This window comes from Malus sylvestris, chromosome 16 (genome assembly GCF_916048215.2).
Source record: "Malus sylvestris chromosome 16, drMalSylv7.2, whole genome shotgun sequence".
NCBI lineage: Eukaryota > Viridiplantae > Streptophyta > Magnoliopsida > Rosales > Rosaceae > Malus > Malus sylvestris.
In genome coordinates, this window is record NC_062275.1 from 8,950,017 (window position 1) to 8,970,784 (window position 20,768).

Here is a 20,768-nt window from a genome sequence, read left to right on the forward strand (position 1 = left end):
CTCATCGTCTCTTTCTCTTATTTTTCTGCATTTTTTTTCTCCTCCCCGATCCGAAAGCGCAAGTAAAATCCCAAAGATCGCGATCTCAAAACTCTGCTATGCAGATCTGAAAACCCAGAAATTTCTACGAAATATTCAAATTCTTCGTCTTCTTCTTTTCGTTTCTATAATCCGATCGTAATTTACCGTGCTAATTTCCAGATATCTGGGAAAAAAATATAAAAAGAGGAAAAATTAAACCCTAAGAATTCAATTTTGTGTAAGAATACTTACTCTCTGGAATTTGTTTTGGTGGTGGTAAAATTTGGATAATTTTTTACAGCGATTTATGGTCGCTGGTGGATTTGGGTGGAACAATTTCGAGGAAACCCTAGAGGGTGGTGTGATGGGGAAAGATGATGAAAGTGCGAAAGTGGTGGAGGATGTAGAAGAAGGTGAAATTTCCGATTCGAATTCAGTGGAGGAGATCAGTGAGGAAGATTTTGTCAAGCAGGAGAAGCAGCAGGAAGTTAAGGTGGTGGTTCCGCCGCCGCCGCCCAAGGATCAATCTAAATCCAACGGCGGAGATGATGCCAGGGTTTGGACGATGCGCGACATCTACAACCACCCGGGACTTCGGGGGTACAGGTCCGGCTTGGTTAGCCTCGCTTGGGCTCAGGCCGTACAGAATAAGCCGCTCAATCAGAAGCCACTCAATCAGTTTCTGCAGATGAATGTTGATCCCGACGAGAAATTGAAGCGATCGTCATCGTCGCCGTCGGTGAATTCGCCTGAAAGGAGCAATGCGAAGGAAGTGGATGGAGTGGTGATTGTTGACAGTGGCGATGAAATGGATGCTGAGAAGGAGGAAGGGGAGTTGGAGGAGGGTGAGATTGATTTGGATTCGGAGGCTTCTGGTGACGAAAAGGCCGCCGCGGGTGTGGCTGACGAAGCTGGAGATGGTGTTTTGGATTGTGATAATATGAACATTGATAATCCAGAGACAGGCTTGAAGAATGAGGAGCTGGAGAAGCGAGTGAGCTTGATTCGGAAAGCTTTGGCAAGTGTTACTAGAAATGAAGCAGAGAAGTAAGTGAACTGATTGATGTCGAATTTCGGGTCTTTGGGTGAATTGTGGGAGTGAAATGATGATTGCCCCAGCTTGAGTACTTTGCTTTGTTACTGTTAAACAATGTTTTCTTACAGTTTGGTTTATGTTTTGTAGATCATTTGTGGATGTTTGTCTCCAGTTACTCAACACTTTGGTGAGCTTGCGTGGGGTGCTTTCGGAAACTAATGTTTCCACAAAGGAAGCTCTTGTTCATCTGTCCTTCAATGCGGTACAAGCTATCAGCTCTGTAAGCCACCTAAGAATTGCGCACATTGATGTTTTTTTGTCCTGATATTTCCAGATTCTGGTTATTGAAGTTGTAGAGGTTTGATTGCTGTTTGTTGCAGGTGTTCTGCTCCATGAGACCAGTCCAAAAGGAACAGAACAAAGATATTATATCAAGGTTCTTATGAGTTCGATGCTCTTTTCTCGTTCTTGTAGTTTCTAATGCCGTTGGTAGTGTAGTTACTTTCTTTGTTTTGTTTTTGGTAACAGGTTACTTTCTTCTGTGAAGAATGATCCTCCTCTTTTTACCCCTGAGCAGATCAAAGAGGTGCGCATTTTGCTGCATTAGTATAATCATTTAAGGATAATTGTTGATGTTTTAGAAAGTATTGACATGGTTTCTAATTTCTCCCAGATAGGGGTCTTGACATCCTTTGTGGATTCCCCTGATGTTTTTCTTCAAACTAAAGCAGGCATTAAGGATGATGAGATACAGGTTATCGGGTTTAATAATAAGAATTCTGACGCTTCAGCTGTAAATGGGACTTCTTCAGCTAACTACAGCAATCCAATAATGTTGTCCGAAGTTCCAAGACCAGGAGTGTCTAGTTTGAAGGGTAGACGGGTTGTGCTTCCCCTGTTAGACACTCACAAGGATCATGATGCAGATAGCCTTCCTTCCCCAACACGAGAATCCCCATCATGTTTTCCTGTTCAGAACACATTGGTTTTTACTGATAGGATGGTAAAACCAGAGCCTGATACCTCTAGGGCGCCAAATGCAGAAGGTTCTGGATTGCATCCTTATGATACTGATGCCCTTAAAGCTGTATCTACTTATCAACATATTAACCGGAGCTCTTTTTTCATGAGTGAAAGACTTCCAAGTCCAACCCCTTCAGAAGATGGTGATAAAGGGGATGATGATACTGTGGGAGAGGTTTCTAGTTCTTCTTCTGCTAGTAATTTGAGAACTTCAGGTCCTCCTATTTTGGGACAGCAAGTTGTTTCTCCCTTCCCTATCCCTGTGGGTAGCTCCAGCATGCAAGAACGATTTACAGGTAAAAGTGCTGCCCCTGCGAGTTCTGGGTCTAAAATCACCATAAAAGCTCCAACTAGGAATAGAGATCCTAGGCTTCGGTTTTCCAATTCTGATGTGGGTGTCTTGAATCATAACCCACAACCCTTGACGGTGCATAGTGCACCTAAAATAGATTCGGTTATAACATTAAGCTCGAGAAAGCAAAAACCCCTTGAGGATTCTAAATTAGATGGTCCTGCATTAAAGAGGCAAAGGAATACATTGGGAAACTCGGGTTTTGTTAAAGATCCAAAAACCGCTTCTGGAAGTTGTGGCTGGTTGGAGGACATTGGTGGCGTTGGACCTCATTTAATTAGCAATAATCAGACAGTGGAGAACACACAGTCTGATCCCAGAAAAGTGGTTAATGTTGTAAGTAGTCCTAGTACTGTTGATGGAAACTCAAATGGCCCAAACAGTTCAAATGAGCATGTGTCATTGACGGATTTAAGCACGGCTTCCTTGCCTGCATTATTAAAGGCTGTGAATCCAACCATGCTGTTAAACATACTTAAGCTGGGACAGCAGCAAAGGTTAGCTGCAGAAGCCCAGCCGAAGTCTGCTTATCCTGAAAAAAGTATGACACATCCTATAAGCTCAAATTCAATACCAGGGTCAGATGCATCAGTGAATGTTCCTTCAAAGACCACAGCAATGTTGCAGACACTTCCTGTTAGTTCACAAAAAGCTCTGATGGTGAGTGCTTGTGTCCTTTTTCCTAACTGTTGTTCTAGAATGGGCTAAGCATGTGTTCTTTTGCATTTTTCCTATTCTGTAGGATCTCTCTGATATATTTCAGTTTTCCTAATTATTGATTTAGTTTAATTTTTTATCTTCTGTTTTTTATTTTCTATTTTTAGGGGGTGGGTTGATTACCTTTTTTACTATTTTGGATTCATAACTCCTATTACGAGTTATAAAAACTCTTTGCGCTGCAAATTTTGCAGGATGAGTCAGGGAAAGTCCGTATGAAACCCCGCGACCCTCGCCGTATTCTCCATGGTAATGCACTTCAAAAGAGTAGGAGTTTGGGACAAGAGCAGTTCAGAAATATTGTAACCCCACTGCCGAGCAGCCAGGGGAATAAGGATAATCTTACTGGCGAAAAGCAAGATGGTCAGTCAGATATGAAGCTAGTCACTTCTCAATCAGTAGAGGCCCCTGACATTGCTCGCCAATTCACAAAGAATCTGAAAAATATTGCTGATATGATGTCTGTTTCTAATGGATTAACAAGTCCAGCAATTGCTTCTCAGAGTGTTCCTTCCCAACCTGTTCCAATCAACTCTGAGAGAATAGATCCAAAAGCTGAGGAGCAGCGTACTGGAAGTAGTTCTGCTTTTGAAGCAGCTGCTGCTGGTCCCTCTCGTTCAGCCCCCATGTGGGGAGATGTTGAACATCTGTTTGAAGGATATGATGACCAGCAAAAAGTTGCCATCCAGAGAGAGAGATCAAGGAGGATAGAAGAACAGAAGAAAATGTTTGCAGCACGCAAGCTCTGCCTCGTCTTGGATCTAGATCACACACTTCTTAATTCAGCTAAGGTAGTCTTTTTGATGTATGGATTCTGTCTCTTGTGACCAGTGATTTGTAAGGGTCGTTTCCTATATAAATTCGTTTAACTTGGGTTTTCCTTTTCAGTTTATTGAGGTAGATCCAGTGCATGATGAAATTTTGAGAAAGAAAGAGGAACAGGATCGTGAAAAACCACAGCGACATCTCTTCCGATTTCATCACATGGGAATGTGGACCAAATTGCGGCCTGGGGTTTGGAATTTTTTGGAGAGGGTAAATTTTTTTTTTTATATAATTATATTTTGGCATAAATTCTCATTTTATGGCTCATCTGAAAGTGGAGAATTCATTGCATTGCCTCTCTGGACATCAGGCTAGTCAACTTTTTGAGTTGCATCTTTACACAATGGGGAACAAGCTATATGCTACGGAAATGGCAAAAGTGCTAGATCCAACAGGGGTACTTTTTGCTGGACGAGTCATTTCTAGAGGCGACGATGGAGATTCTGATGATGGTGATGCTCCCAAGAGTAAGGATCTGGAAGGAGTTTTGGGTATGGAATCAGCTGTTGTGATTATAGATGATTCTGTGAGGGTCTGGCCGCATAACAAACTGAACTTGATAGTTGTGGAACGGTAACTATATGCTTCGATTTAAGATATAATAATCCTTGGTACTTTGATGGGCTTGCTTGCCTTGTTACCCAATGCTTATGTATAAGTACTTTTGCAGTTATACGTACTTTCCTTGTAGCAGACGACAATTTGGGCTTCTAGGTCCTTCTCTACTCGAGATTGATCATGACGAGAGACAAGAAGATGGGACTTTGGCATCCTCATTGTCGGTGAGGATGCTGTTCATATCTGTTCACCTGCTTCTCTGGTTCATTGAGAGTAATCAATTATCTGTTGTTTTGTCTGTATAGGTTATTGAGAAGATACATCAGATCTTTTTCTCCCATCCCTCCCTAGATGAAGCAGATGTTAGAAATATTCTAGCCTCTGAGCAGCGGAAGATTTTGAACGGTTGTCGTATAGTATTTAGCAGGGTGTTTCCAGTTGGTGAGGTCAATCCTCACCTACATCCGCTGTGGCAGACAGCTGAACAGTTTGGTGCTGTGTGTACCAACCATATAGATGACCAGGTCACCCATGTAGTTGCCAATTCCCTTGGAACTGACAAGGTATTGTTTCTCACATAATCTCTGCCATGAGAACCAATTACTAAGACTTGATATATGATTTTCGGGCTTTCCCAGCTTCTCTTGATTCCCGGAAAAGAAAGAAAGAGAGAATAACCCAAAACTCCGACGCCTCTTCCAGAAAATCCTTTAAAATATAAAAATAAAAACTTATAGAAATCTTATTTCAGTGTTTTTCTCAGCTTCCTTTTCTGCTACGTTCTTTTGGGTTGAGGCGTGACATTAATTATTTGAGCAGGTGAATTGGGCTATTTCTTTGGGAAAATTTGTTGTCCATCCTGGCTGGTGAGAAATTATATCTTGTTTGCTCATATTTGTTATCTTTGTCATCGTTGATTTCTTTGCATGTAGGATTTGACATGGGTTTCCTTGTCCTAATTAACCAGGGTGGAAGCATCAGCTTTGCTTTATCGGAGGGCAAATGAGCAGGATTTTGCCATTAAACCATAAACAATCACCACCCTAACCCTTCCGATAACTAAAACTGATTGACATAGAATCAAGAATCGCATTGGAGTCGGGATGAAAACCTTAGATTATGTTGAGAGCAGCAAAACCCTAGACCTGACACTGCTTGGCCTCGTTTTGATTCTGTGATTCATGCTTTCCACCCATTAATTGGCAGTTGCACCTCAAATTGCCGAGGTTTCGCTTTCATGGTCGATTTCATTGTGAGAAGAGGAATGAGGTGGTAAACTCTTGCTCGAGCTTTGGTGGCTCAGTTCGGGCTTGGTAGTTCTGGTTGGGTGTTGAGGTGCCTCCCTGTCACATTTTGTTCCCGATTAAGTAAGAGAAGGTTGCCAGACGTGGTCACTTCGCGGACGAGGATGGTAAAAGGCAAGTTTTCGAGATCCAAAACGTAAAATAAGAGATTGAAACCTAGTGATGGACCAATATGGCTCTGCTAGGAGGTAAATTTCGGAAACGGATGGTGCAGGTATGAAGGGAAAGGTGGTGGTTTGGGGTGGTGGGGATACAAAACTGTATCTGGGGTGCGAAAGAGCAAGTCTGGCAAAGGGAGAAATTGGTCAGTCGAAGCAGCATTTGGATATTTGGTAGTCAGCAGGTGGGAAAAATGGTTGGGCTGGTTGTGAAGGTGTCTGATTACAGTTAATCCTTCACCCTAATCACAGCTAACTAATGATTTAGCTATTGAATTTGCATCGACACCTAATTAACTTGGTTTTCAAAGAAAGAAAACATCAAGAATAAGCGAGTATACGGATTTTCATGCACACGAATTATGTTGCATAAGATTTCAGCCTGGATCGCCGTTTACTTTGTTTTAACATGTAAATCTCATTTTCTATCTCTCTCCTCACGTAACGTTTCTGAACCCTTACATATGAAAATCCGCTAAACTTAAGGAGGACTACTTGAGTTTTCTTTAGGCAGGAAGGTCCTTCGGGAATTCAGAGTTGCTTTTTATGTTAGAGTGATGCTGATGCCTAAAAGCTTATGAGGGTACTTCGAGTAGTAGTCAAGAATTCAATGAAATTACCATTTTTAGCACTCGCAGAACTTCTGCATGGTTGTAAAGGGTATGTGGACGTGAACTTTGCTTATTTAGCAAATAGCGATGATTGCCTAAACCTTACAGCATCATTATTTGAGAATGGTCCAAACTCCATTTTTGACAAGGTTATATTTTTTAAACTACTTCAACTTGTTTAAAGACGGTTGAACAGCAAGTGATGAATTGACCTGGTGATTATAGTTTTCTTATCTAACTCAATGTTTAACATAGTAATATTACTTTTCATAATAGACGAACATAGTAATATTACTTATAATAGACGGAAAAAACAAGGGGATTGGGAAAAGGGTCGAATTTGGATATAAAAGACGAATGCACTGTCCTAGTCAATTAGCTCAACCCACATATACTAGGATACCCTATGAAGGATGTTTCTTGAGGTAGAGTCTCTTTATTTGGCTTGATCTTTTTATATTCTCAACGATCTGCATCTTAAACATAATAAATTCTCAGAGACAATTTAAGGGATCCACATTTAAGTCGATTGACTTCCCAAAATAACATGACTTCTTGAGACTTCTCAATTTCGGTCAATTTCACAATAATCATTCCAAATTAATTTACAAATTATCGAATTTAAGTGACATAATAATATGCTATTGTCAAAATAATAATAATAATAAAATATATCGTTAAATAAAGAACCTTTGATTCAATAATTATTTTGAATGTACGGTTTTGATAATATCACACTAAACCAAATACCTAATTTTAACTTCTAACTAAAAAATAAAAGAGCTTTTCATAAATAAAAATGCAATTTCTTGAAAATTGTAGATGTCAAAATCATACAATTTCACACTTAAAACTCAATTAAGAGTTAAGACGCGTCACATTCTCGAAAATATTTTATTTTTTAAGTCCATAAAATCAGGAGGATATTGACAAAGAGTGTTATAAGTCAATATAAATTCAAAGAGGGAGGAGGGTTTTTGGTTTGATAGCTCTGTAGAGCAAGCATATAGGTGGAGAAGACGATGGGTTCGATTTCAGGAGAGATGGTGAAGAGGCAGGAAGACCAGGCTGCCTCCTTTTCATGGTGGTGGGACAGCCATAATTGTCCCAATCAATCTCAGTGGCTTGAAGCTACTCTCTCAGGTTTAGTAATACGACTCCTTTTCTTCTTCCTGATCTAGGGTTTTGAGTATGAGCACCCAGTTAAATACACCAGTTTCTGCATGGTGTATCTACACACACACACACATATATATTGATTGATCTTCCGTCTTTGGATTAGGGTTTAAAGTTTAGAGAACTGTTAAAATAAAATAGTCATCGTGCACTAATTTTAATATAAAAATTAATAGAGAAAAGTGCATGGTGACTTGTTTAGGCTGCTAACAACATTTTCCTAATTTCTCACACGCCTCATAATACCAGTTTTTATTGTCGATATTCATTCTACACTATTTTGTGATCAGAAGTTTTATTTGAATCCATGTTTTGTATCTTTTGGCACTCTTTTTCAACACAAAATTATTCTCAGTTTGAATCCCTACTGATATGGATTTAGAGTGATAGAGGTCCGTAGTTATGGTCTTAGTATCAGGATTAATACCATCTCATGGGATCACAAAAAAAAAATATAGAAAGAAAAGTAGTACACATGGGTTGAATTATTCATTTCCAACCTTTTAACCCAAGATATGGTATTATTGTTGCAGAGTTGAACGAAAAGACCAATCTCATGCTAAATATAATAGAAGTAGACGGAGATTCATTTGCAAAGAGGGTTGAGATGTTCTTCAAAAGGAAACCTAAGCTCATAAACTTGTTAGAAGACTTCTACAAGTCGTACCGATCGCTCGCCGAGAAGTATGATCAGCTTCGATCCGAACTGATTCAAGCCTCTCATCTGAGATCATTTTCTTCTTTAGATTCCCTAAAAGTCCAAACCATGCAAAAGTGTGAGAAGGAAATCTCAAGTTACTTGAAAGACAAGTCTCTGAAGACACAGGTTGAGACAGACCAAAAATCCTACGAAGAATATATGGAAAAAGAGAACATTGTTCATGGCGTAGAATCTGATATTAATGTGGATGAAAAAGTGAAAATGTGGGACGAAAAGATTTCAGAACTCATCGAAGGAAATATGCAGCAGCAGGCTGAGTTGATAAGGAGAAACAAGGAGAAAAGTGAAACGATTGAAAGGCTTTTGTCTCAGGTGCTTAGGCTAACAGATGAGAACAAAAATTTGAGGAATCGTCTGATATGCCATGAGGATACTACTGATCATATAACTACAAGCCAAAACAAACCTCAATTTTCAAGGTCTAAGTCCAAAGGGCCATCTTTCTTTGGAAGGCTCACTGGATGCACTGGTACTTGATCTTAATTGGCTATTTTTCAACTTAATTAATTAGCGTTTAAGTTTTCAAATGTATCTATTTATATGTATTCATAATACATATGTTTTCGACTAAATTATGACATTATTAGTTTTTATTTCGGCACCTTATAAAGAATATGTTAATGTTTTGATTTAGAGCTTAGAGGGCTGGAATATTGTTTTACCTGTCTGTTTTGTTTTGTGAGAAGAAATGCAATTGTAACACCTTTACGTGGTGTACTACTCACATCAGTTATAGCTTATCTTTTCAATGTTGAAGAAGGACCCAAGTTCCATTTTTCTTCCCCCATTGATAGAAACAAAACATTCCTAATTACGTTGTGATCAGTCAAGGAGTCCTAGTCCATAAAAGGTTATGATAATTCAGATTTGCTAAGATACGAGGTTTAGTTACCCCAAAAAAGTTGTAGGCCTAAATAGGCAAAGTCATCCGGGATAAGTTCCAAGTATCCTAGTTCTAGAAGGGGTATCCAGGATAGAGCTCTATATAAAGGCATCATGTCCCCTCTTCAAAGGGCAAATTCTAAGTACTCGATCTCTCCTATACACTTTGTCTCAAAATACTTGATTGACTTAGGGTTTAGGGCTCTGGAGGACAATCTCGAGAGGTCATACCGCCGCTGAGAAGAATTCTATGAAGTATCTGATGCTAATGTTGGTGGGAAAGAAAATATGTGGAACGAAAAGATGTTGGGGCTGAGTAGATCAGGAGAAATACAAATGAGCGGATTTCGTTCGAGGTACAAAGGCTAACGAATGAGAACAGATTTTTAAAGTCTCACCTGGCAATCCATAACTTATTATTGAAGGCAAAACAAATATCAGTTTTCAAGGTCTAAGTCCATGGGGGCATCTTTTCAACTTAATTAAGTAGAGGCTAAGTTTTAGTTCCGGCACAGTATATCATATAGAATTTTGTTAATGTTTAGTTTTCGAGATTGAAATAATTTACTTGTTTTTGTTTGGGCGGCCTTTGTTTTCTTTGGTCTTTCTTTTGCTAAGAACACCTTTTGGATCCGTTCATGGATCAAGTTCTACATTATAACGTCGTTTCTGTACTTAAAGCATCTCGTTAAAAACGAAGTTCAATTAAACTTTAAACCATAGAAAAGTTATTTATAGTTAATTACAAGAAAAACAAGTTTTGTATGTGTGTGTGTGTGTGTGTGTGTGTAAATATATATATATATATATATATATTTTTTTTTTTTTTTTTTGTTGCCGATTTTACCTCCATTTAGTGTGAATGGTACATTTACCAGAAAACATGAATTTGGTGGTAACAGTTTTGTTAAAACATATTATCTGCATCTTAGGTGAGCTTTCTTTTCTTTTCAAGTTTATGACTTGCGGTTAAAAATTTATTAGACTAGAGCTTGTGGAACATATCTTACGCTTCCTTGAAAACAAATTCTAGTTTAATAAATTCTTAGTGAAAGTCCTTTAGTTTACAGTGGTGTTTATGCAAATTTTTCTATCTCAAATATGATATTCAAATCACATATAAAACAAATTCAACCTCATTATCATATTTTCAATAGGGAATTGTTATTAGCACTCCAAAAATCTCATTGGGCACTCCAAACTTTCTATAATTAGAAAAAAAAAATACACTTGTGAGGAGTGTAGAATAAGATTTTTGGTGTGCTAATAACAGTTCCCTTTTCAATATCCAATCCAAAATTATGGTAACAATCTTACTTTTCTTTTCTTATTTATCCTTTCAAACTTAAAATCATTCCTCCCTCTATGGAGAAATTTATTTGTCTTTTTACTTATAATTACCGTGTATTCACCGTACAAATATTATAATTAAAACCATTCATTTTGTTTATTATCACCTAAAAACTATATTTACAAAAAAAAAATCATTTAGTTTGGAGATCTTTTAGTCACCCATGTATGTCAAACCAATCGACAATTTTGATAAGAAGTAGCATTTTCATGAAGAATCATCAATTTGTTTGATGTATATGAATGACTAAATAATCTCCAAATTGAATAATTTTAGAGTAAATTACATAAAAACCCCTCAGGTTTGAGGTCTATTATAATCTCATACAACATCTTTAAAACATTTCACTTTCATACCTCACGTACTATTTTATTTCAAAACAACACCTCCGTTAGATTTTCCATCTAATGGTCTGTTAAATGCTGACGTGGCTGCCACATTTGTGCTAATGTGGCTACCACATGGCAAATTTTTTTTTATACATTAACAATATTATAATATTAAGCCTATTTAACAAAAAAAAAAAAAAAAAAAACCAGAAAACCTGAACCCATATCCCCTTACCCATCTATTCCTTCCCGTCCGTCCGTCCCCACCCCTTACCCATCTCTCCCACTTTTCTTCTTCCTCCACACCAACCCCAACACACTCCCTGTCACCCTTTCTTCAATTCCCTCATTCCCTCTCCCTCTCTAGGGTTTGAACTTCGAATTCCACCCCTCTCCCGCCTATTCTCCCGCCACCCTCTGCCTCCACGCGTCTCCTTCCCCTAAAACCCATATCCCCCTCCACCTCTCCCACCTCAAAGCCCCCACCCTTAATCATTTATCCGTTTTTTTTCACTAATTTTCTTAGAAACCCCTGCAACCCACTGCTTGAAAACCACAACCCACAACCCAAATACCTGCAATAGTCACCCGCGGGGGTCATGAGCTCATCGTCGAAGGTGGGTCGTCGCGGCAGAGGAAGGCCAGTGGGTCGTTGCCGGGGGGGGGGGATAACAGGTGCGTCGTCGCAAGGGGGATGGGGGAGAGCAGGTGCGTCGTCGCCGGGGGGGGGGGGGGGAGAGCAGGTGGGTTGTCGCCGGGGGGTGGGCAACAGGTGGGTAGTCGCGGGGGGGGGGGGGGAGCAGCTCGTCGGGGGGGGGGGGGGGGGGGGGAAGAGCAGGTGGGTCGCGACGGGGGACGGGTTTGGTTTCTTCTTATTCTGGGGGAAGGGATTTTTACAGATAGGTGAGGGGGAAGGAAGAGGACTGGGTGGGTTCGAGTTTTTCTGGTGTTTTTTTTTTTAAATTTTTAAATAGAGTTAATGTATAAAAAAATTATTTTTTTGCCACGTGGCAGCCACATCAACACAAATGTGGCAGCCATGTCAGCATTTAACAGACCATTAGATGAAAAATCTAACGGATGTGTTATTTTGAAATAAAATAATACGTGAGGTATGAAAGTGAAATGTTTTAAAGATGTTGTATGAGATTGTAATAAACCCTCAAACCTGAGGGGTTTCTATGTAATTTACCCATAATTTTAAGTAGATATAATTTTTTTTTTTGAACAAACGATATTACTAAATCGTCGTTGACGAGAATTGAACATGAAATATCTTACTTACTAATGAAGAGAAATATTACTAAACCATAATATTAATTAGAATAATTTGTCATGATAATCATAAGCAAAAGGACAAGTAGACGTAATATTGTTATGATAATCATAAGCAGAAGGACAAGTTGATTCACCTCGAGGGACAAACATTATCCTCTCATTTTACCAAAAGTATCTAAATATCTAATTGCCCATGAGATACACCGGAAAAAGACCAATTTGCCATCATAAAATATAAATTACTTGTAAGTCGTAATGCAATCTCTGACTAACGTAAAGTTTACAGACAGCGGTCTGCCCCATCCAAAGACCCACAAAATCTCTCTGTCCAAGCTCTGTTCAGTCTTCAGCTGAAAAAAGCTCCGACCTTGGAGCCGTCGAGTCCCCGCCTACGCTACCCCTACATCCTAGAGCGCGATCTAGGTGCCTCCCATTGCCTGCAACTAGCTAACTAACTGACTACGACTCCATGGACCGGAGGCGAACCGACAGCCCGGTCTACGCCCGCCAGTGGACGAGCGAGTCCACCACCACTGTCGGCGGAGCTACATCTCCTGCAATGTCGCCGGTGCGCGGCCACCACGCGCGGTCCTCCTCCGCCAGCGGAATCTCCAACATTAAACGCACTCAGAACTTTGCCGCCAAGGCCGCGGCCCAGCGCCTCGCTCAGGTCATGGCCTCTCAGACCGCCGACGGCGACGACGACGAAGATGATGATCTAGGATTCCGGTACAGTGTTCCGCCGCCGCTCTCTGTGTCGAGGAATGCCAACAGTCCCGGTGCTAAGCCGGCGGCGCCGTCTTTGAAGTCCACTACTAGATCACCTTCGCCCGCGGTAAATCTCTGAGCTTTCTCAATTGTGCACTTTTTTTTTTCGGTTGTAAGTACTGAGAGGTTGAATGAATTCGTCAAAATCCAATCAGATCGTGCTTGAATTTGAGCGGACGAAGAACTGAATGTGGATTTAGTTGCTCTTGTATTTGAAATCCGGTAGTACATTGCTCTGTCTATTCTGATTAACTATGAATTTTGTGAAATTCTGCCCTCTTCAGCTTGAAAAAGTCTGCCTTTTGTGTGGATATAGAGTTCTACTGAGTGTAAAGTTTGATTGACTGATGTTTAGATTTGTTCATACACAACTTAGACTGGTAGGCATTTACTTTTTTGTGTCTTGAAAGGAATGTGTGTGTCGATGAATGGTGTTGTGAATGGATGGGGAAGTTTTGGCTTGAATGCAGAGGGCTAATTGAATTTTCTGATGTTTTAATTAGTTAGCTCGGAACTCCTTAGACGTAACTCCACAAGTTCACTCAACATCAGCAGGAAGGCCAGCAATGTCTCTTCGTGCAGCACCTCCATTGGTACCACCCAATAGAACAACACTGAGGACAGCAACTTCCATGCCGCCATTGGATCCTCCCACCACTAATAGCAAAAAAGAGAATAGGTAAAGAATCTTCTTTCTCTCGTGTCATTTGGATAATTGGACATTTGAAGGTCTGCCACTATTTTATGAATTTCAGAGGTTTAGGTATAGAGTGACGGGATAGGAGGTGGAATCTTCTAGTTCTTCTTATTTGACCCGAAACTGATCGATCTAGCCATGAGCAGCATCATAGTTTACCTTAGTTTTGACTATCGTTCTCGTTCAGGCTTTCAAATGTATTCATACTATATAAGGAGTCCAATTAATGTCTTGCTAATAGGGTCATTTCTATGCATGCCATATGACCCCCTATCGGGTTTTTGGATTGGGGTTTCCATTATATGAATGAATAATACAATTTGAAGATAATGGATGTGCATGAATTGCAGATTCTTGTCAGAAATAGGAAATTACAAATCAAAAGATCCAGGAGATCAACGAGACTCTTCTGCACTCCGTGATGAAGTATGTCATGAATAACATCTATTGGATTTTATTTTCACCTAACATCTGAATGTGTCATTTGTATACCACTTTAGATAAATAAGGAAATTATTTTCTATTTCCTATCCTTGGAGTGGTACTCATGTACTGTTTAAATTGCAGCTTGAAATGCTACAAGAAGAGAATGAGAATATTCTTGATAAGGTGCAATTCGTTATCCTTGTTATTTCTTGATTAATTAATTTAACTGACCTTATCTGTAACTGATTCCATTCTGAAATTTATCTTACAGCTTAGACATGAAGAAGAGAGATGCGACGAGACAGAGGCTAGAATTCGGGAACTTGAAAAACAGGTAAGTGCGTTATTATTATGATCTGCCGCAGAATGTCTGAGAGTGTGCCTTTATTAAACATGAAGTTTGCTTTTGTGAGTCTTCAGGTTGCTGCGTTTGGCGAAGGCTTGTCTTTGGATGCAAAATTCTTGAGCAGGTGTACTAAAGTTAACTAACCTTAATGCCTGCCCTTTTCATTCTCATTTTCCTTTGATGACATCCTTTCTTGTTGCTTTGCAGAAAGGAAGCTGCCTTGCGGCAAAAAGAGGTAATTATAGAAACTTGAAATGTTTGATTTTTGCCCCACCTAATTACAAGCCAAACGTACTTACATACTCACTTGGTTGTAGTTTTTTGTTTTTTTCTAACTTTTATCAGGAGTTTACTAAACCAGAATGCACATGAATTATTTCAAAAAAAAAAACAAAAAAACAAAAAACAAAGAAAAAACAAAGAAAGCTAAGGAGGCTTTTTTTATTGTTATAGGTTGCACTTAAAGATGCAAAACAGTCAAAAGATGGGGCCTTTAAGGAAGTTGCGTCCCTTCGGTCTGAAGTTGAGGTAAGCATGCTACCATGCGGGCGTTGTCAGTTTGCCAAAAAAGAAATCTAAATCCAAGTCTGAAGGCTGAAGCATAACAAAATATTCAATATTATAGATTCACCGTACAAAAATTTAAATTCAGGAAATAGTACTTGGAAAAGCATATTGAGAGTATGATTTATTCTACATTGGCTCTTTCAGGAATTTTCTACTGCTACTACTACAAATATTTTATAATTCTGTCTTTAACATAACTGCTTGAATCAGAAAGCAAAAGAAGCGAGTGCCACTGTTATGAGACAACTTCATAGAGCTGAATCAGAAGTGAAATCCTTACAGTCAATGACACAAAGAATGATATTGACTCAGGAAGAAATGGTATGTGTACCCGTTTCTTGGAGCATATGAAGTCATTGGTGATTAATTGTTTAGTATTCGCACTGCAGAGAGCATATTACTAGCATCTGGAGGATTTTGATTATTTATTATATCCGTATTTCAGGAAGAAGTAGTCCTCAAGAGGTGTTGGCTTGCACGCAATTGGGGTTTAGCTGCAAAGCTTGGTATCTATTCTACATGATACTTGTCTTACTCTTAAATGGTCCATTTTAAATTTATTCTGACAATTAATTACTCATTGAAATCTTTTTTTGTTTGCCCTTGCTTGCATTTTATTTTATTGAAAGTAAACTAAATTTAATAACGAAAACAAAAACTAATACAAGACAATGAAAAGAGGGCAATCTGTTACATAGTCAGAGCTGTTTCCTTCATAATTGGCTTCTATGATGCCCACCTTTCATCTGACTCAATTTTACATAATCTCTGTTTCGCCTTGTAGGTATATGTGCAGATATTGCAGTATCTAAGTATGAATACTGGTCATCATTAGCTCCTCTCCCATTTGAGGTCGTCATTTCTGCAGGACAAAAGGCTAAGGAGGAACGTTGGGAAAAAGGCTAGTAATCATCATGCAGTGTTTTTTGTTAGTATATATTTTTGTAGTGTTTGGTTCTGTGACAAGAGTAGGTCATTGTAGTTACGGCATGCTCTAATTCTTCGTACATTGAACAGGTAATGATGATGTTGAGAGGAGAAACAAACTGGTGCAAGACTTGAATGATCTAACTGGAGAAGGAAACATTGAGAGTATGCTTGCAGTTGAAATGGGATTGAAAGAGCTTGCTTCCTTGAAGGTGCACTTTGATGCAGTGCCGTCTTGTTTTGTCGTCATATTTTGTTATTCTCTGACTCAGACTCACCATGCTAGATTAGTATTTTTCTCTCTTTTTACTGTCTGTATTAGGTTGCTTCAGTGTCTTTCTCAGTAATCTGCTGCTTTTTTATTTTTCTCAATAATATATGATTTTTTGTACAACGAAGGTTGAGGGTGAAATTGTGCTTGCATTGGCCCAACAACGGCGTCCAAACTCTGCTCGATTATCATTCTCGGGTATGCATTGTGTTATTATATCATGTTGGCATGTTGGTTGGCTTTTCTGCTGATATTTGCTATCGTCTAAAGTTCCTACTGTCTTTTGCACGTACGGGTTTTTCAGATATCAAATCACCTGCTGATCCAAAGTTTATGGAGGCCATTGGTATGCCTCTCTTTCTTAGATACCAAGTCGTTGGGGTATCCATAGTTTTCCATATTTAAAAATAAACAAATAAAATTTGGAACTGTTACTAACTTGCTACATTATGGAATAGGGACAAAATAGTAACATATATCAGCATCCAATCAAATTACATAAATTTCTCATAAAACATTGTGCAGAGAGTCATTAACTCTCTCCTTTGTAAGTATTGTGTGATAATCGATAAGATCTCCAATTTTATTTATGTGGTAATGTAATATGTACTGATATTAATGTTTTCTTGCAGAGTTGAGTCCAGAGGAGTCGGAGGATGTTCTTTTTAAGGAGGTTTGAAATTTCATTTCTTTTCATTCGTATTTGTGTCCCATTTGTTCAAAATCATTTTCTTTCCGTATACGCATATATTTAATTACATGTACACTTCAATTGCTGAAGTTTTATATAACGGAAACCTTTTTGTGGCTAAATTTTTCAACTAATAGTATGGTTTGTATTAATAGAAATATACCAGCTTGTTAATCAACTGCCACATGCATTTGATCTACAGAAAATAAAATGGTTCAAGTAGTCACTTGTCATAATCTTCAAACTTATTAATCATTTCGGTTTTTGGTCTAATAAACATACTAGTCTATGTGTTTCTTTGGTACGATTCATTTTTCACAAGGACAAGATATTGATTACTGTTAATGTAATGATTTTAATCGTATTCAACTGCCAGGCATGGCTTACTTATTTTTGGAGAAGAGCCAAAGTTCTTGGTATAGAGGAGGACATTGCCAAAGAAAGAGTTCAATTTTGGATTAACCGCAGTAGGCATGCACCGACTTCACATGATGCTGTTGATGGTCAGTTTTACTTTCATTTTTTCTCAAAATTTTACGTTTCACTCGGTCCTTGCACACAAAATCGTTGCATTCCATTTGAGATTCAAAATTGCAGCTTGTTAATTGGTTTTTGCCTAAACATGCGTGTTTTTTGATCAGTTGAGGAAGGGTTGATGGAACTCAGGAAATTGGGAATTGAGAGCCGGCTGTGGGAGGAATCCCGCAAGGCAATCGATCAAGAGTACTCTTCCGCATCTGTTGCGCAGAAATCCGCTCCACAATGAAGCTATGCTTGACAGTAAATATCTCTTAGATGTATTATGATCAGCTATTGCCTGCATTTTTTTTCTTGTTAGTTCATTTATTTGCGTTAAACTGATTTTGTTGGAGCACTTTTATGAGATTCTGCCTAACACGGCGGCCGTAGTTAATACACATGAGCGGTGAGTTCGTCTCTTGTAATACGTAGACATATTCGCAATCGAACACCAACAGTTCCAATTTTTGTACAGATCGAATCAGTATGCCCTCTTCTGTTCTATTTTTTTACAACTCTTATAGTCTGTTCCAATTTTTGTAAAGATTATATTTCCTACAAAAATTGAAAAAAAAAAAAAACTTATTTGAACATGTTATTGAACTAAACATAACTTATATTAAGTCTCAACCTTAAAATGTTTTTTTTTTTTGAAACAATAGTATTTACACTAAGGGGGTGGAGGAGTGGACTAAGCTTTACAATGGCCTTGCCATAATAATGTGGTTCAAATTTGTTTTTGGTAAGAATCGAATTTAAGATCTCTTACTAAAAGGAATACTATTAAACTGTAATACTAAGGTCACGGACCGTGAGTCGGTCTGTCCATAGAGCCTAAATCTTAGGCTCACCCTGCCCACTTCTTACGAATCGTGATCTGCCATGCTTTAATTAAATGAACTTGAGTCGTTCCGTGTCTTATTTAAATGGGCCGTGCTCGTGTCTTGCTCGTGCCAGCTCGCCAGTTTGACACCTCTAGTTATGGCTTAGGAAGAACTGTATAAGTTGGCTACGAAAGATGCAAAAATATGTTTCAAACAAGAGAGGAAGAAATAATGCTTCAAGGTGCGCTTTCTTTCAGAATTTTTTTTTCCCACCCATCTGCAATGCGGATATGCACTACCAAAATTGAACCAAACACATGAAAAAATGATTCACTTCATTTACGGGCTTGAGAAAGAAAGAATAAGGCTGGGAAATTGGTTTTGTCATCTCATAAATGGAACGTTGTAAAATGGCTGTTGAAGGCTTGGAATATTTGCTATACTCTCTTTCTCTCTCACTGGAGTCTCTGTCACGCGGTCCATGGCACTAAGCACGCTCTGCATATTTTGTTGAAGCCACTAGCCACAGTGACTGAAATATATATCGTAAGTGTCACCCGGGGGCCATAACATAAACTTACCACAAGAGTCAAGAGAGTTGGGCAACTGATCGACTAACTGGGACCAAATTTAGGGGAGAGAGAGAGAGAGAGAGATGTCTACAATTTGCATTGTATTCTGAAGGATTGGATGGCAGCACTTAGACTATCTCCAACCCTTGGGCTAAAAGCCAAATTTTTTAGCCCGGAAAATTTAGCTTTTAGCTCATAAACATCTTTTTTGCTCCAATCCTTCTACCCTAAAATTTTAGCCCGGAATTATTAAAGAATGAAATTAGCCTAAATTTTTTTCTTAAATCAATTTAAAAAATAAATAAATATGTAGATTATTGTAAATTAATTTTATGAACATTTTAATCTAAAAAAATTTAAATTCCGATAAACATTTCGCATTTAGCCCGGGGGGAAAGCTGGGGGGTATTTGGCCCAGAAATAGCATTTAGCATTTAGCCTAAAATTTTAGCATGAGTTGGAGAGTGTTTGGGGGGGTAATTTGACTTTTAGTCCAGGGTTGGAGATGGTCTTAGCAGGATAGGCATGTGCACTTGAATATAATAGTACGCAGTGCCCCCCGTTGGGGCCATGGCCTTCTGGGTGGACTCCCCACCCCATCCCAGTAAAAAGAAGAAAGAGAAAAAGAAAATGGTGAAAATGTTCGCGTAAAAATGAAAGAAAGACACTAGAAACCTAAAGGTGGATTTGACCCAATTCCCCTTGCCTATCGGTTTTTCCCCTTCCCATTTCTGTGAAATGGGACCCTTCTTTGCTAATAGAGGGTTATTATAAACCCTAATCTAGAACCCCCATAGACACTACACACACCCCTACATGTTTAACATCGTTTAGAATCTTCCTCCACTATAATTAAAGTTTGTGGTGAATGATTTCATTTGCATATCTGTGATTTTGACTCTGTAACAAGGCAGAGGCCGATACTTAGTACTAGGTCTGGTGATATTTTTTTTTATTTGTAAATAAGAAGTTTTAAGTTTGATTCTTGCTAAAGACGAATTTGAACCACATTATTGCAAGTACATTGTGAGGCTTAACCACTTCCTTTCCCTTAGTGTAGATAATATCGTTTATTCAAAAAAAAAAAAAAAAACAAAGCATTGGGCCTTACACAAATTAGCAAAAACAACCCTAGAAATTAATTACAAATTGATATATTGTTGCCCTATCGGTCTATCAAACTATCAAGTCGATCTTTTTTTTAAGCATTTGATTGACTCACTACTAACTTACATGGACGCCAAATTGATGTCACATGAGTCTTTGTTCATCACCTTATATCCATAAGGTTAAAGCTGTCTTTGAAAAGGTTCTTATTTCTTGCTCATATGATTTCTATTGATCTACATATTATCATTTGAAGTCCATGTAAGGAAAAAAAATGGTAAGTCATGCTTTTGCTTATTTCAAATTTTTATAGCAAATGTTGATTTGCATGGAAAGTTTTGAAAAATGTAACCGATCTTAGTTTCTTTAACCACAATCCTTCTAATTTGTACAAAAAAATAAGGAAAATTAATAAAAAAAAGATTTGTACAAAAAAAATAAGGAAAATTAATAAAAAAAAAAATTGAAAACTTTGAGTTTTAACGAAAATGACAAAATAAAGGGTAAAGTGAATATTACCATGATTGACTTTTTAGTGTAAAAATGTGGTTTTTCGTTAAAGTTCCCTAAAAGATATGGAGCTATAATTTGTTTACCTGAATTATTTTTCCTATAGTCCGGTTGCTTACATGGATAATATTGCCAGTGTAGATAGGCACGTTTTGTTTCTTGACATACCATAATATTGACTACGTTTAGATCAAAACGCTC

At 38.4% G+C, this 20,768-nt stretch overlaps 3 protein-coding genes across 5 annotated transcripts; all 3 read left to right on the forward strand.

The window, feature by feature from the left end:
- On the forward strand, positions 1-6,625 carry LOC126608144 (RNA polymerase II C-terminal domain phosphatase-like 3). Its single transcript, XM_050275946.1, has 12 exons — positions 1-1,068; positions 1,205-1,337; positions 1,438-1,493; positions 1,586-1,643; positions 1,731-3,092; positions 3,344-3,940; positions 4,038-4,184; positions 4,285-4,547; positions 4,645-4,756; positions 4,838-5,095; positions 5,352-5,398; positions 5,500-6,625. The coding sequence occupies exons 1-12, from the start codon at positions 329-331 to the stop codon at positions 5,561-5,563; spliced, it is 3,837 nt and encodes a 1,278-aa protein (XP_050131903.1). The 5' UTR covers positions 1-328; the 3' UTR covers positions 5,564-6,625.
- Positions 6,626-7,314: 689 nt separating this feature from the next.
- LOC126608839 (protein NETWORKED 4B-like) lies at positions 7,315-9,058 on the forward strand. Its single transcript, XM_050276847.1, has 2 exons — positions 7,315-7,748; positions 8,315-9,058. Exons 1-2 carry the CDS (start codon positions 7,628-7,630, stop codon positions 8,977-8,979), a joined length of 786 nt encoding a protein of 261 aa, XP_050132804.1. The 5' UTR covers positions 7,315-7,627; the 3' UTR covers positions 8,980-9,058.
- Positions 9,059-12,606: 3,548 nt separating this feature from the next.
- On the forward strand, positions 12,607-18,028 carry LOC126606228 (coiled-coil domain-containing protein SCD2-like). Of its 3 annotated transcripts, none has more exons than XM_050273582.1 (17): positions 12,607-13,177; positions 13,614-13,789; positions 14,158-14,233; positions 14,375-14,416; positions 14,505-14,567; positions 14,654-14,703; positions 14,787-14,814; positions 15,033-15,107; positions 15,357-15,467; positions 15,592-15,652; positions 15,931-16,047; positions 16,164-16,285; positions 16,473-16,551; positions 16,649-16,690; positions 16,977-17,017; positions 17,412-17,538; positions 17,677-18,028. In XM_050273582.1, the coding sequence occupies exons 1-17, from the start codon at positions 12,812-12,814 to the stop codon at positions 17,799-17,801; spliced, it is 1,701 nt and encodes a 566-aa protein (XP_050129539.1). In that variant the 5' UTR covers positions 12,607-12,811; the 3' UTR covers positions 17,802-18,028. The 3 variants fall into 3 exon arrangements, with proteins under 3 accessions (XP_050129539.1, XP_050129541.1, XP_050129542.1); XM_050273584.1 differs by having other exon boundaries at positions 16,473-16,542; XM_050273585.1 differs by lacking the exons at positions 13,614-13,789; positions 14,158-14,233.
- The last annotated feature ends 2,740 nt before the right edge of the window (positions 18,029-20,768 follow it).